Raw genomic sequence first — 16,081 nt, forward strand, 5'->3', positions numbered from 1 at the left:
CGAGGCCATAAAAGCCATAAAAGCTGAGGCAAGTGTAATGTGTTGCGAATACATAGAAAGAAAGATCCTTTATCATTTATCTACAAAATAGCAGGTCAGCAACTTGAAGAAATGAATTCCATAAATTATCTGGGAGTACGCATTAGGAGTGATTTAAAATGGAATGATCATATAAAGTTGATCGTCGGTAAAGCAGATGCCAGACTGAGATTCATTGGAAGAATCCGACAACAAAGGAAGTAGGTTACAGTACGCTTGTTCGCCCACTGCTTGAATACTGCTCAGCAGTGTGGGATCCATACCAGATAGGGTTGATGGAAGAGGTAGAGAAGATCCAACGAAGAGCAGCGCGTTTCGTTACAGGATCATTTAGTAATCGCGAAAGCGTTACGGAGATGATAGGTAAACTCCAGTGAAAGACTCTGCAGGTGAGACGCTCAGTAGCTCGGTACGGGCTTTGGTTGAAGTTTCGAGAACATACCTTCACCGAGGAGTCAAGTAGTATATTGCTCACTCCTACGTATATCTCACGGGCATACCGACAATCTTTCTTTCCACGAACAATACGAGACTGGAATAGAAGGGAGAACCGACAGAGATGCTGAAGGTAACCTTCGCCACACACCGTCAGGTGGCTTGCGGAGTATGGATGTAGATGTAGAATGTAAGAAAGTCATTTGGTCGGATGACTCTTTGTTTCACAGCGTCACCAACTTCTGGCCGAGTTTACTTTCGAAGAGCAAGGGATTCAATGATGATTTGGGTAGCAATATTGTGGTATTTCGTGGCTCCCATGATTACTTTGCAAGGTCGCATTACTGGCAAGGACTACGCGACCATTTTGACTGTTCAGGTTCATCTCATGTGAAAATTTTATGCTGTGTTCCAAGAATTGAGGCCGCTGTTTACCAACTCGCGTCGTCCAGGGCTCGTTTTGAGAGAACGAGGATAAATTTTCGCACCTCGCGTGGCTACCAATGTCACCGATCTCAGCATAATCGAGCCTTTGCGGTCTGTTTCGGCGAGTTCGGTGCACTAACGCCAGCAACTATTTGAAGGAAATGTTCTACATCCTGGAGGATCTCCTCACTACGGATCAGTTGGAATGAAAGTAAATCTAATCTAATCTAATCTAATGGCACAAGATTTCCCTGAAAACATTCCCTACAGGAGCTGCATTTATCCATTCCGACACTAGTGGAAGCTGTTTTAAATGCCAGCTGATTTCGAACTCAGCTATAGGCATGATAATGTGTTATGTTTTTAATTTTCCATATTTTCGTTCCACCCCTATATCTTGCTTGAAGAACTTGTATGCCTATGGGACGGAATGAATACGTAGGCTCAGGCACAGGAAAGAAGACTTGTATTCAGAGCGAAGGTACTGGAAAATTCAGGCAGTCTACAAAGGAGACTGCTTCCTAAACACTTGTGGTCCCATCTTAGAATATAGGTCAAATGTGTTGGGATTCTTACTTGATAGGCGTAACAGTGGCTACTGACGTACACATAGAAGGGCAGCATGAATGGTCTCAGGTTTGAGTCACGGGAGAGCGTCCCCGAAATGCTGAAAAACCTGAAGTGGCAGACGCCTCAAGAAAGACGTATATTATCACACGAAAGCCCACTTACCGAGTTCGAGAACCGGCCTTAACTGAGGATTTTAGAAACACGCTACAGCCTTCTAAGTTCTGCCCCTGCAAAGACCGCGAAGACAGGATCAGACTAATTACAGCGCGCACAGAGGCGTTTGGAGCGGGAAGAAATCCTATCATATACTAAGTACCCTCTTCCATGCACTTCACATTGGTTTGCAAAGTATGGACGTAGATATTTCGCTGTAAATGAAACGGAAATGCAGTTTGATGCGACACTATGGACCATTCAGAGAAGAAATTTAACGATAAAAATACAATAAAAGTATTCCCAATTGCGAATACGATGATACTCCAGTTGAACAATTTATTGGCGACATACGAAAATTTGTGCTGGACTGGGACCCTAACCCGGATATGCTGCTTTGCGCTAGCGATCGCGTTAATCCCTTTTTTTGTCTCATTTTCTTCGTAATTGTTCGTTCTAAGTAGGTTGGAGCTTAAATAGTGGCAACACTGCTGTGGAGACGCTGTGCAATGGAATCTACTACTGTCGCTGAGAGCACACGTTGCTGACATACCTACCTTACCTCCGAGCAAATGGACTCGCCCATCTCACGTCACCGGCGTGCGCACAATCGAGGGAAACACAGTCACTTGTGAACGAGCGGTCTAACGCAACAGTGTCAACTATGTCTTCGAAACAGGAACAACGGAGTTGGATCAAGATTAAATGTGCCAGAGGTCGTACAGCACGACAGCGTCATCAAGGTTTTCAAGAGGCGTGCGGGGAATCGGCCCAACAGAGGCAAATAGGGTAAAAGCCTTCAACGAAGGTCGGCAAACTGGCAGACACGCATCGGGCAGGTCGTCCTAGCGTCTCTGAAGAAGTGCCTGCTGTTGCCGTGTTAGTGGACAGTGACCGATGCCATACGATTCGTGAGCCCGCCCACGAAACCGGATTAGCGCATACGACTGCGCTTCGCCTGGGCATGCGAAAAATTGCATCACGATGGGTTCCGCAAGAAATGCACAAATGGATGCGTTACAACGCTGCTCAGGCGCACTTGGAGCGCTATGAGCGCGAAGGAGAGGCTTTCTTAGGCCGTGTCGTAACACTGGATGAGACGTGGGCCACATCGTACGAACCACAACTGAAACGCCAGTCGGGCTCTGCTAACGGTATACTACGCCTTCCACGTCGCTGGCAGCGTGTTCTACACAACGCTGGTGACTGCTTTGAAGGACAGTAACAGGTGTAAACATGTAACTCTTTGTATCGGTTGTGAATAAATAGTTGCCACTATTTAATTCCAAAACCCGTATTTGTTCGGGGCGGACGTTTCATGACGCTTGTTCAAGTTCATCGTCGTTCCGTTAACTCAATTTTTTTTTTTTTTTTTTTTTTTAATTACCGTGGGCGGCTAACCCTCTGACCGGACACGCTGAGCTAACGTGCCGGCTTCACCTCAGCCTTCCGAGCACGCTTCCAGGACCGACAAAGCGACCGCTAGGGTAAAGAGGGATATGCGGGTTCGAGACCCGGCCCGACAGAAATTTTCCTATGTCGCCAATAAACTGTAGAGTTGGAGTCTCATCATATTCACAGTTGCGAATACATTTCTTGTGTCATACTTGCACTAGTTGGCAGCAGTGTCTGTTCTCTCAGACATCCATGTATTTATGGAGAACATTGCATAATAAACCGTTAAACACAGACACTGCAAATAGGACAAAAATGCACTCTTGTTTCAGTGGTGTCTGTGGTACAGCGACACTATTTGATACACACTGTTTCCGTAATGATGGTCACTGGAATGCACACATTTCTTACACAGAGAGCGCTTCGGCGCTTTATTTGAATTTGTTTGTGTTACGAATATCCATGTTGGGCCAGTATGATACGAACAATAAGACAGAAATAAGGTGCAGAACGTTCTCGAAGTACCAGAATTCGTCCCATCGAGCCATGACATAGTTTGTGCACAAATTATTAGTAAAGTCTTACTACACATGAACAGGGCTTCTATCTGTACTGGCCTATGCAGCCCTTTGAAGAACCAGTTGTATGCCTCTGTAATAGATTCGGCGGTTTCAGTTTACTGCCTCAATGTGAACCATTTGATATAGTAACAGATCATAAATATAGCGACAGAAAATTTACGATGTGAGTAATGAAAGACCTTACTACATGACAAGCTACTGATGAATCTATAAACACAAATTCAGGTAATTGTGTTACGACGTGACTCGATGATGATTATATTTTAAGTAATGGTAAGTTTACAAGGACTATGACATTTAATTATTGAACGACGTGTTTCACTTCTATGAAGAAAAATCTGTTATTGTTTTCAGCGTTATACGACTTGTCTACATACATGAATGTATGATTATATTTATAGTATCTTCAGTATACCTAATATTTTATATTACTGACGTTATAACAATACTCACTTTGGTTATTTATGCTTTGTGTGTCATTCATGGATCTAGTCATTATATAAACGTTGGCAGCCCTGACGCCGGCTACGACCGCTTTTCGCTTGCTGTGTTACGAGATAAGTAATATAGCTAGTAATTGAATTGTTTTTGCTGGATATTCTATAGTATTTACGTGTATTAGTGTCAGCTAGACGTATTAAATTGAAGGTTTCAGTTTCTATTAGCGTTTGAATAGGAAAAGCGATGTTTCTGTTTACGACAGTTTCGCGTGTACGCAAAACGTTTGTTTACATTCTTAACTGACATTAAATATGCGGGATCATCAATTAAGTCAGTATACAATACTCAGTATTTGTGTTTATTAGTGTCATTTAGACTCGATACATGGAAGGTAGCAGTTTTTATACGTTTTATTACGTCATTTTTCTGCTGTAAATAAAGGTTTGTTTACATTTTAAATGCAAGGATGAACCAATTTAAGTTAATGTTCAATAATCAGTATTCACGTTTATTAGTGTTATTTAGACTCGATACATTGAAGGCTGTAGTTTTTATACGTTTTATTAGGAAAACTGATACTGACAGTAAATTCTAACCACACTTGTATACGTTTGACTAGCGCAACCTGCGAGCGTTAACAGTTAAGCAAACGTAAAATACGTTGTAAAATAGTGGTACACTACAATATCTGAGTAAATCAGTGTTATAATTCAACTTTTCAGTCCTTCTTAAATACGGTTTTGTTAGCAGACATCTAAAACTCACCTCGCCGTCTGCTTAAATTCCTTAGCTTGTTGTGGGCCTTAGTGATTGTGTACTGTAAGCCCATCAGTACCTATAAAGCACAGTTCGTATTTTTGCTTTGCATTCTGATCTCTTATTGTTAGCTAAAGGTTTTGTTTTGTACCTGCATCTGTCAGTGTACAATACTCAGTATTTATGTTTATTAGTGTCACTCAGACTCGACACATTGAAAGTAGCAGTTTTTATAGTTTTATAAGGTCATTTTCGCGTGTACATAAACGTTTGTTTACATTTTGAATTCGAGGGATAAACAGTAGGTGTAGTTTACCGTAGGTTACTATTTAATTCTTTAATATTATTCACTAGATGGCCCCTAGGAGGAAAATAAGCACCAGATATAGCTTCTACCATACATTTTTATTGTTTTTCATTGCGGAGTGTCCTTTCTGCCAACTCGGGAGTGTAACTCTTAACCTTGTGTGGCAGAATGTTTCCTTAAGTTTCTTATAGAAAACCCCATATTAGCTAGGTGGATAGGGACTGTGTCTGTTGTGTGCGGATGCAGGAGGAGTTGTCCACATTTCAAACACATCTGGAAGCTTTGTTGGCCACAGTCAACAGGCTCCTGAGTGCCACCTTGAGGTGCGGTGGGGACGGGGTGTCCGAGGCAGCCTCTGCTGTACTAGATGTGCAGAGGTGGATGTCACAGCTCTCTGTCACTGAGCCGACCTCAAGTGCGACTTAGCCGAGCGGCCCACTCTCACCTCAGCGTGGGTACCAGACTGTGTCGAGGTCTCGAGCCTCAAGGCGAAGGTTGCATGGGGGACGCAGGCTCCTGCCAACTCCCATGCACTTTGCTAATATATTCAGTGTTCTGTCTGATGCTGGGGAGGGAGAGGGGAAGGAGGCTGAGCCTGATCATAATGCACCTTCTGCCAGGATAGGGACCGCTCCATCAGCAAGGTCCGGACAGGCACGTGGGGATAGGGGTTTGTTAGTTTTTGGGAGCACCAATGTTGGGCTGGTCATGGAGGACCTCAGGAACATAGCGGCTAGGGCGGGGAAGAAGTCCAACGTGCATTCGGTGTGCTTGCCGTGGGGCCTTGTCCAGGATGTGGAGGAGGCTCTTCCGGTGGTTATCGAGCGTGTGGGGTGCAGTTAGCTGCAGAGTGTTGCACATTTCGGCACCAGCCAACGTTGGGTCCGTTCAACAGCTGGCTAAATTGGCGAAGGCAGCCTCCATCTCTCGAGGAGTCGAAGACAAGCTGACGATTTGCAGCATCGTGCTCCTATGGTTTGGAGTCGAGTGGAGAATCCAAACCAGAGGCTGCGTCGACTCTGTGACGAAAATGGTTGTAGATTGCTTTACCTACGCTATGGGGTGGAAAGTTGTAGGACGCCCCTCGATGGATTAGGGGTGCAATACACACAGGAAGCAGCTACATGGGTAGCGTGCACTTTTTGTTTTTTATAGATTAGGTTCCTCCCCACGGGGAAAAAAAACGTTGGCCTGAAAAATTGCCAGTTCATGACACTGATGTGTGTGACCAACTGTAAAAATTGCTAGTTCACCTAAACAGGTCATTCAAAAGGATTTAAATACGCTTAATCTCCTCTTAGTAAATTGTCGAAGTGTCTGTAGCAAGATCCTCGAGTTACATCAACAGCAGTAATGCCAATATTGTATTAGGCCCTAGGTACCGAAAGCTGGTTGAAATCAGACATAAATAGCAGTGAATTTTTTTTCTCGGATGGACAATGTTTGGGAAGGATAGGACTGATGCTATGGGAAGTGGTGTGTTCATTGCAGTTAAAAGCTGTTTAAACGCAGTTGGGATTGATACTGGGTCAGACTGTGAAATAGTCTGGATAAAGCTGTCAATCAGACAAGGAGTGACCATTGTATTAGGATGTTTTTATAGACCAGCAGCATCCGCAACAAACATCGCAGAACGTTTCAGGGAAAGTCATGAGTACATAGGAAGTAAATATCAAAATTATCCATTAGATATAGGTAGAGACTTTAATCCGGCGTGCATTCACTGTGAAAATTACACGTTTATCACAGGGGGCAGACACAAAGACTAGTGTGAAGTTATTCTAGGAGCGCTCTGAACATACAACCTTGAGCAATTGGTTAGAAAACCAACTCGAGATGGGAACATATTAGATATCTTGGCGACAAACAGACCTGATATTTTTGAGGAAGTTAATCTAGAAGAAGGTATTAGCGATCCTAATGTCGTTATGGCTTCTACGTCAGTGGAAATCGCGCCAAAAAAAGTTTGAGTTTTCTTGTTTGGGAAAGCAAATAAATATGTCATTAATGAATATCTTCGTAGTCAGCTCCAAGCATTCACTGTGGGACACAAAGATACTGAAGCATCTTTATCGATTTGTTGGATTTTCTTAGTCTTCTAGTAATTCGCAATATGCATCTCTTCATTGCTCGCAGTACAACCCGCAAGTTTGCACGTTTTCACATTGTAAGTCCATGCCCCAGTGAAAAAAAAAAAAAACAAAAAAAAACCACTGCCTTCCAAACAGGCCATGAAGGCCCAACTGTACCGACTGGCTGCTGTGTCATTTTCAGCCCTTAGGCATCACGGGATGGGAATACTGTTGAGTGGTACTTAAGATAAGTAAATAAATTAGTGAAACAAATGTGAACTAAAGTAGAAATTAGAAAATAGATGAAAAACTTAGTTTAGTTTTGAAGAATTACACACTGGCAAACAGCAGGCAGAGCAGAAGAGGCAATGACCGTGAGGTCAGCACGTTCAGGAGAAGCCATCGCCCTCCCCACATAAGCGGACGCTGTCAATTCAGCTGTCAGGGCTTTGCCCGACTGGCTCTTGTGTTTCTCATTTGTCACATGTTATCAAAGGTCCTCGCCTACATTCCAAGAGCCAGTGACCGACGTTAAGAAGATTCTTCGAGAAGCTTTTCAACATGACAGAAGAGGCAATGACCGTGAAGTCGTTCACCTTTAGTGAATTGAAGTAAATAAATACGCGAGACGCAGTGGGCCCGACAGTAGCAGCTTTCAGTTCCGTTTTGGAGCTGAAGACCATCATGCAGGAACAGACTACATCGTACACAGAAGCAGCAAGTCCGCCGCTGTAATGGAATAGCAAGAAGCAGCCTCGCCGCCAGATGACAGAAGTTAGAAGGTATTTGAAGACTGAGTTTTACGTACCCGGGTGACTCGTGAGGACGGGAAGGAGACGGCCTAACATCAGCAGTCACCTGTGAGCTGGTGATGAAGATCTGACAGCCGAAGACTGGCAAGCTGGAGTCCGTTGTTCGAGTCCGGGACACTGGCATTCCCTCACCGTGCTGCTCCACTGGCCGACGCACTACACTGACACATGCGGCCGCATAGAGAAGAGAAACACTGGGACGCCACATCCAAGGTATCACCATCCGATTCACGACTTCATTCTCAATAATTAAACGGGCCACCGCGCGGTGCGCGTCTCCAGTCAACTGGGAGAAACGGTGACACGAGGTACACACCACCAGGCGTATTAAGAAGCCGCCGCTAACGCAGCAGAGGCTTCGCAAACGACACAGCTGCCACTCTCCCAGCCAGAACAATCCAGGAAGGAAACCATTGTAAAAATCTTTCAGTAAAAGTTATCTTCTGTAAAAATGCTGTTTCATTCTACCTCATACCCGAGCCAAGGAAGAACCCACCCTTCCCACATGTTCTTAAGAGAGAAAATGCTATTTATTTAGTGTTTTTCTCCTTGACATAATGCTTTAGAATCAAATGCCCTTTGCAGTAATGCTTTTCCTGACAACTGACTAGGATCAAAAGAGGTTACGCAGTTGCAATACATAGGGCATGTGGTCAGCACACTGCTCTCCCGGCCGTTGTCAGTTTTCGTGACTGGTGCCGCTACTTCTCAGTCACGTAGTTCCTCAATTGGCCTCTCAAGGGCTGAGTGGACTCTTATTGCCAACAGCAGTCGGCAGACCCAGACGGTGACCCATCCAACTACTGGCAAGATCGACAGCGCTTAACGTCGATGATCTGACAGGAATCAGTGTTACCACTGCAGCAAGGCCGTTGACACTTGGTAATAATACATATATGTCGTAAATTTTCTGTTTCAGACGCAAAAGAAGCTAAGTTTTGAAAATCCTATTTAGCTTACCTAAAGTACCGTAGTCCATTTTTTCCTCCTGTTTACTCCAGTGTCTGTGGTCATTTTATTCGCATCTCCTAAATGTGAAACCCTTTCACCTGGTTCTGTGTCTTCACTGTTCATATGCACTGTTCACTTTTCGATGTTTTGATTAAACTGTAAGTAGGCTGTTTAGGTTTTTATGTTGGTAACGCCACGTAGCGTTCTGTATGAAAATCAGTGACAGTGTTGTGTGCAGTCTGTGGGTGTTTTGCGTTGTTGGAATATTTGCAATTGTAGTGTTGGGCAGTAGGATGTGAACAGCGCGTAGCGTTGCGCAGTTGGAGGTGAGCCTCCAGCAGTGGTGGAAGAGGGGAGGGAGATGGCAGAGTTTTAAGGATCCAGTTTTTAGTAGATCTCAGAGGCAAATACGAGGACCAGACAGACAGGTTTGTTTGCAGGCTCGCAAAGCTCTGGTACAGGAGTCATTATAAGCCTACCATCATTAAAGGTAATTATATTAAATTCTTAGAGTGTGTGCAGCACTGCCTCGCCACAGGAGTAGTTGCTTTAGCATCTCCTTGACTAACTGTGGGCATTAAAGTCGGCTGTAATAGGACAGGCACGATAAACCGTCCATTAAATCATGCCAGAGTAAATGGAAACATTGGTGACGTCACGTGTACTCAGGTTGGTCCCTGAACAACAGACTGAAATATTAGAAGGTTAATGTGATTAATCTGTTATTCTATGTTTTATATCCTTATTGTGTGTGCGGGTTTCCTCTACATGGTGTCGCCACATGTGGTTTAAACTGTATTTCGCTTATGGTTCCTATACAGTGTCCGTCTAGGACAGGATGGAAGCTATAAAGACTCTTTATTTGCTGTTGTGGACTGTACATTTCACTGCACAATGTTTAATGGCACAAACAGCTATAAACGCAATTGAATTGTCACTTTTACTTTGCATCCCTTTTATGCCGACTGACAAGCCGATCCAGTGTAGGTTTAATGTTCATGATGTTACAGTTGCGGTTGCTCATTATTTGTTGCATAACAGATCTGATTAAATTCAATACCTCCTCAGATCCTCAGCAGCCTTGTTAGTGCCCAGTGTTATTTGTGGGGAACAGGACGGTGAGTACAGGGGTTCATCGTTAATTATCACGCTTGTACTCTGTCTAGAATCGCATTTCAAGAGTGGTATATCAACACTGTTCACATCTGATCCATTTGCCACTACTGTGGCAATATACCCTGGCCTCAGTAACACATCGGCACAAGGCATGTAACTGAATATGGCAACACGTTTGTTACAGGGTTACAACTTTGTTGGGGCTGCAAGCCGGGCTAAGTGCTGAAGATGGAAAATCTTTTTATCCTATACTTCCGCAAGATAAACATTTCGAATCGTCAGAGTGGTTCAACTGTTATGCAGAACCTAATTCCTTTCTGTACTAATGTTAACCCCGTGGTTCTCGTATTACAGTCACTTTTCGTTCTATTTTTTGGAAGGTCAACAAAGCACATAAGTGTAATTTATATCAGTTGTCAAAGTAGGGTATCTAAAAAGGTCTTTGCAGATGTTTCTTTTTAATGACGAACGATAATGTATGAGATGCTTCTGTATTATGTTATCACTACAAGTGGAGTTTCCCTCAAAAATGGTTCAGTAAATAATCAGTGAATGGAAATATACAGAACACTGTAACATCTTTATTTTCAAATCACCTGTAGGCGGGAAACTTTGTGTACTGAAAATGCAGAGAAACTAAGACGCCATATTGTGTCGAATATACGAGTTTTTAATTGAACGCTGTGATCTACTTGTGGACTCAAAAACTGAATCCGTTTCTGTTGATACATCTATTGATGGTTTCAAATATTTATCCAGCTACCCTTTCATAAAGAAATCTGTTTACTTTTATCATCTACAAAGATGACAAAATTTACATCCATTGGCACTGCAAGTGGGCGATCAATAACTTACATGCGTATTGGACTGTACATATTTACATACTGCGCTGAAATAAAGTGTATTTAGAAAATATGTTCTTGGTTTACATACTACATATAAGTCTTACCTGTCTTTCAACTTTAACGACTCTCGATGCTAGACTGATTTTTGATGCATATACATCTTTCGCCTTTGAACCTTGCTTCCCGAGAATTTGGTCCAACCTGCAAGATTGAGACAAAATTGTCGTTATTGAATTTGAGGAAACATTTCAGTAAACTGTCATAAATTGAAAGTAATTCGATACTAATAAATTGTGTATGTACACGAGTGAGCGGAAGGAGTTTGGTAAACAGGCACCCACATTTACAGTAAGGCTAATACTACAGATTAAATTACTCGTGATCTTCTGAATGCTTGTAGTTTTGTTACTCCTTTTTATGTCTGATAAGGGGAACGTATTATACTTGACCAGTATTGAAACCTCCTTTGGATACACGGTTTCTGTGCTGTATTTCGGCGAAATGAAACGATAAAGTGAAAATACATGCTGAAGATAGTCTTGATGAAATTATTGATGTAATCATCCACACTTGCACAGCTCCATTATTCGTTGCCCTAACTTCGAAGGGTACCTCCAATCATGAGGCTAACAATAAAATAGATGAGAAGTGCAGTTTTCAATCCGAAATCTGTGATAAGGAACCAACAGTGCAAAAAAAACTAATTAAAACAAACATGCATTCAATGGTGTGTATACGTGTCTATTTTAGACATGATCACTGTGCAAAAAAAAAAAAAAAAGAAGACAGGCTATCAATTTTTCGAAATCACGTAATTGTCTTCCGATTGTGACGCAGGAGTTCAAAATTTAGATCACAAGTGCCGTCAACCTTCCTCTGTGTTGTCATAAAAGTGTGGGGCCCTGTGACGTCACCGTGAGACTGGACGACGCACAGGCAGAAAGGTATCGACATGTAAGAAAAAAAAGAAGCCACAGCACAGAAGTGTATGTGAGGTCTAAGGTGGATTAATGATGTCAAATTGGCACCAAATTTCACCATAATTCCGCCTAACGCGATCATGGACATGTCATACGATGGGAAGGTCGTCAAAACTGCTTACCCACATTTCATCCTTTGTTTTGACGCCTCTGCGATGGAGGCCACAACCTCGACATTCAGCATTGAAATCGCACCGTTTCCTTATGAGTGGCCGAAGAAAAATATTTCAGACACACCGCCATTCAGAATCGACGCGAAGAGCCCTCATGAGGGGGCATAAAGGGCGTCAATAAAAATCAGGTCCGAACGTTTCAACCCCACCCCAGGGTCATCGTGGAGATGCAACCGTGCTGAAACTGAACTGATCTAGCATCTTTGAAGTGTAGTGCGACCGCAATTTGTGCGACCCCACCTAAGACGCTATAGCAGCCGTAATGCTCCATTCACTTAATGCCTTTCTAAGTCCTTGACAGGTTCATAATCGTATTTAACGTGCTCAACAAAGCTGCGTGGGTGTCACCGAGGGTGTTACAGAAAAGGGGGGTGGGGTGGAGGGGGCTCTTATACGGATCCTTTGCCGCTTTATTCGTGCACGTGACAATATTGCTCCCTTCTATGATCGCACCACAGGAGGGCACGAAGCTGGAGTACTGAAGAAACGTAAGCATCCTTTGCTGCTGCGGAATGGTTTTGAGCGGTCCCTTGTGGTTACATCCTGTATACCAGAGCAAGCACTACACTCCAAATGGGTCACATCACTTTCAATGGAGTTGCAGTCCCACGACGTCCTTAGAGAGGTATGAATCGTCCTGGGGGGCGTCAGCAAAGTTATATGTTGTCAGTGTTGTCAACAGCGTCGTCCTTTTGGTTACTGCCCTACGAACTGTCGTTTTCGATCGCGAAATCTGTGGGAATTGACTCCCCAGGAGAAGGGATGGTTTTGTTGACGGCCTTTATGCCGTCCTCTGAGGGCTTTTCTTATCGATTCTGAGCACTGGTGTACCTGGTATGTATTCGTCGACCACGATAAGAAAACGACGTGACCTCAGTGCAGGGCGTCGCCGTTCTGACCCCCTTGGCAGAGGCATCAAAATGGGTGAAATGTGGGTAAGAGGGGTATGACGACTTTTCCATCGTGTGACACGATCACGAACATATTGGGCAGAATTGTGGTGAAGTTTGATGCCGATGAGACATCATTAACTTCACGTAGACCTCATATGAATTTCAGATCTGTGGCCTTTTTTTCGCATGTGTCGACACATTGCTGTTCGAAGCGTAGTCGATCCCGAGGTCGACGTCTCAGAGCGCGACGTTTTTGTACCATTACAGAAGAAGGCTGTAGGCAACTTTGAGGCACGTTTCAAACTTACGCGTCGCAATCGGAGACAGTTATGGGGTTTCGAGAAAGGGATACCATTTTTTTACTTTTTTATTTATTTTGAGCAGTGAACATTCACTAGACATATACATATAAGGATAATACTTTTGACAGGAAAATTAAGGTGCGACATTTTTGCAAAGTTCTCTCTACGTGCAGTTTCTTGTTATTATTGACATACAAGCATGCCGTAATTTGTAAGGAATTGAAATAGCACAGTACAAAGGTTGTGTCGCATGCTGTCACCACAAAATAAGCGAGACAAAAATCGTACTAAACTCTTTGATACTCATAGCTTTCTTATTGTAACATTAATACTCGTCATGCAGTAGCGAAATATTTAAGCAAAAGAAATTAAGAGAAAGCACTGAGGCGTAGAACAACCGCTTCAAAAAGTATTTGATTCCGACAGCGAATTATCACAGCGGATGACGTCAGGTATACTTGTAATCCGTACTTTGACGGCTCTTTCTCTTTAAATTGTGTATGGAGCTAGAAAGTATCTTTTTTCTTAAACGACCGTAATTCTCGTTTGTACAGAAGTACATACTGTCGGTGTTATAAATATTACGCCTTAATGTGGGCTCGATATGGTACGTTAGCGGACTGTAATATTCCTTGCGAAACCGAATAAATATGCTTGGAACGATCGTAGAAGCTCTGGTAACACAAATATCTAACCTCTAGTCTAAGAGCTACACTCTATAAAGGGGGCCTCTAATGACTAATGACACTTAAGTGGTACGGTAATGCGAATTATAAGCGTGAACATGCATACTAACGAGTGTTGAAGTTTGTACTTCGACCCACCTGAAGTGCAGATTTTTCACCCTGTTCAAGAGGTCTGCGTGCCCGGACGAGTATTGCTCAATGACGTCCTTAACGTCGTACGGTTTCAGGGCTTCTCTAAACTTTCTTCGAGCCACGAAATACTTGAGCTACAGCAAGGCAACAGCAGAGGAAGGAAGAAATAAAACACGCCATTGTGAAAGTGAGTCAAGGCAGTGGAACAGTCAGAAAGAACTCTACAAGTGCCATCTGCGCGAGTGGCTGCATTCACATCGCAAGAGTCCATCCTCATGAGTTCTCTCAACATCAAAATCCAATTTTTACTTCATTTCACCGATCAATATAAGAAATGCTAATAATAGGTTGAGTGAAATACTGCCATCATTCAAAATCTGATAAATTTTCAGACGTAAAACGGCGCATTTTAGGAGATTAGGCTGGGTCTAAAGATTATCTTTGGGAATCCTTATGAGCATTTTAAGTATAAAATGACGTACGGCGACCATCTTGCGAACATTGTTGTGGTATTCAGTACGAAGATTGATTATGTGCAGCTCTTTGAGGTAAACTATCTTGTCCAAGTTTCTTCATATTCGTATGACTACTGCAATAGACGTCAATTTGAAACAGCTTTTTGTATTCAAGCCTTGGTCGTGTTCTATAACTTCTCTACTTCCTCCTCCTCCTCACCCTTTCCATCCCAACTTCGCTCTCGTAACATATTGCGTGCTCGTTGGTTCCTCGGGAAACGTTCCGTCAACCTACACCACATTTTAGTCACGTTGTGACATGATGAGCTTTTCTCCCCGCCTTCATTGGTTATCCGATGTATCCTACTAGTATCCAGCATACATCTGTAGCACCGTATTTCTAAAGTTTCTATTCTATTCTGGTCTTTACTGCTTGTTGTTGTTGTTGTCTTCAATCCAGAGACTGATCTGCGGCAGCTCTCCATGCTACTCCATCCTGTGCAAGGTTCTTCATCTCCATGTAACTACTGCAACCTAAATCCTTCTGAATCTGTTTGTGTACTCATCTATTGGTCTCCCTCTACGATTTTTACCGGCCACGCTTCCCTCCAGTTATAAATTGGTGATCCCTTGCTGCCTCAGAACCTGTCCTATCAACCGATCCCTTCTTTCAGTTAGATTGTGCCACAAATTCCTCTTCTCCCCAATTCTATTCAAGATCTCCTCATTAGTTATGTCATCTACCCATCTAATCTTTAGCATTCTTCTGTAACACCACATTTCGAAAGCTTCTATTTTCTTCTTGACTATAATATTTACCATCCATGTTTCACATCCTTACATAGCTACACTCCACACAAAAACGTTTTGAAAGACTTCCTGACACTTAAATCTATACTCGATGTTAATAAATTCCTGCTCTTCAGAAACGCTTTCCTTGCCATGGCCAGTCTACATTTTATATCCTCTCTACTTCGACCATCATCATTTATTTTGCTCTCCAAGTAGCAAAACCCATCTATTACTTTAAGTGTCTCATTTACTAGTCTAATTCCCTCAGCATCACCTGATTTAATTAGACTACATTGCATTATCCTCGTTTTGCTTTTGTTCATGTTTATCTTATATCCTCCTTTCAAGACACTGTCCATTCCGTTCAACTGCTCTTCCAGGTCCTTTTCTGTCACTGACACAATTAAAATGTCGTACGCAAACCTCAAAGTTCGTATTTCTTCTCCATGGATTTTAATTTCTACTCCAAATTTACTGCTTATCGTTGTCGTCTCACTTCCATGAATGGCTGCACTCTAGCCCAATGCGTTCAGAAAAGATTTCCTGATACTAAAATGTGTTCGAAGTTACCATATTTCCCTACAAAAATCAGTGATCCTTAAGGAATTTGGATTTATCCTTGGTATCCAATCTGACAAAACAGCTCTGCCACTCGTATCACTCATCTAAGTTCATTGCAATAAATTTAAATATGGAATCGCATGGGCAATTTTTTCTTTATTTGCTTGCTATTTTTAAACCCTAGCATTCTGCAAAAAGTTACGAACTG

At 42.8% G+C, this 16,081-nt stretch overlaps 1 protein-coding gene across 1 annotated transcript in view; it reads right to left on the minus strand.

The window, feature by feature from the left end:
* LOC126354187 (potassium voltage-gated channel subfamily KQT member 4) overlaps positions 1–16,081 on the minus strand; it is a 969,743-nt gene that overhangs the window by 155,353 nt on the left and 798,309 nt on the right. The window contains exons 10-11 of the mRNA XM_050003638.1: positions 14,072–14,199; positions 11,004–11,100 (exon numbers count right to left, since the gene is read on the minus strand). Coding sequence (XP_049859595.1) covers positions 11,004–11,100; positions 14,072–14,199 — 225 coding nt within the window. The remainder of the gene's footprint in view (positions 1–11,003; positions 11,101–14,071; positions 14,200–16,081) is intronic.

The sequence above is a fragment of the Schistocerca gregaria genome, chromosome 3 (assembly GCF_023897955.1).
Source record: "Schistocerca gregaria isolate iqSchGreg1 chromosome 3, iqSchGreg1.2, whole genome shotgun sequence".
Taxonomy (NCBI): Eukaryota; Metazoa; Arthropoda; class Insecta; order Orthoptera; family Acrididae; genus Schistocerca; species Schistocerca gregaria.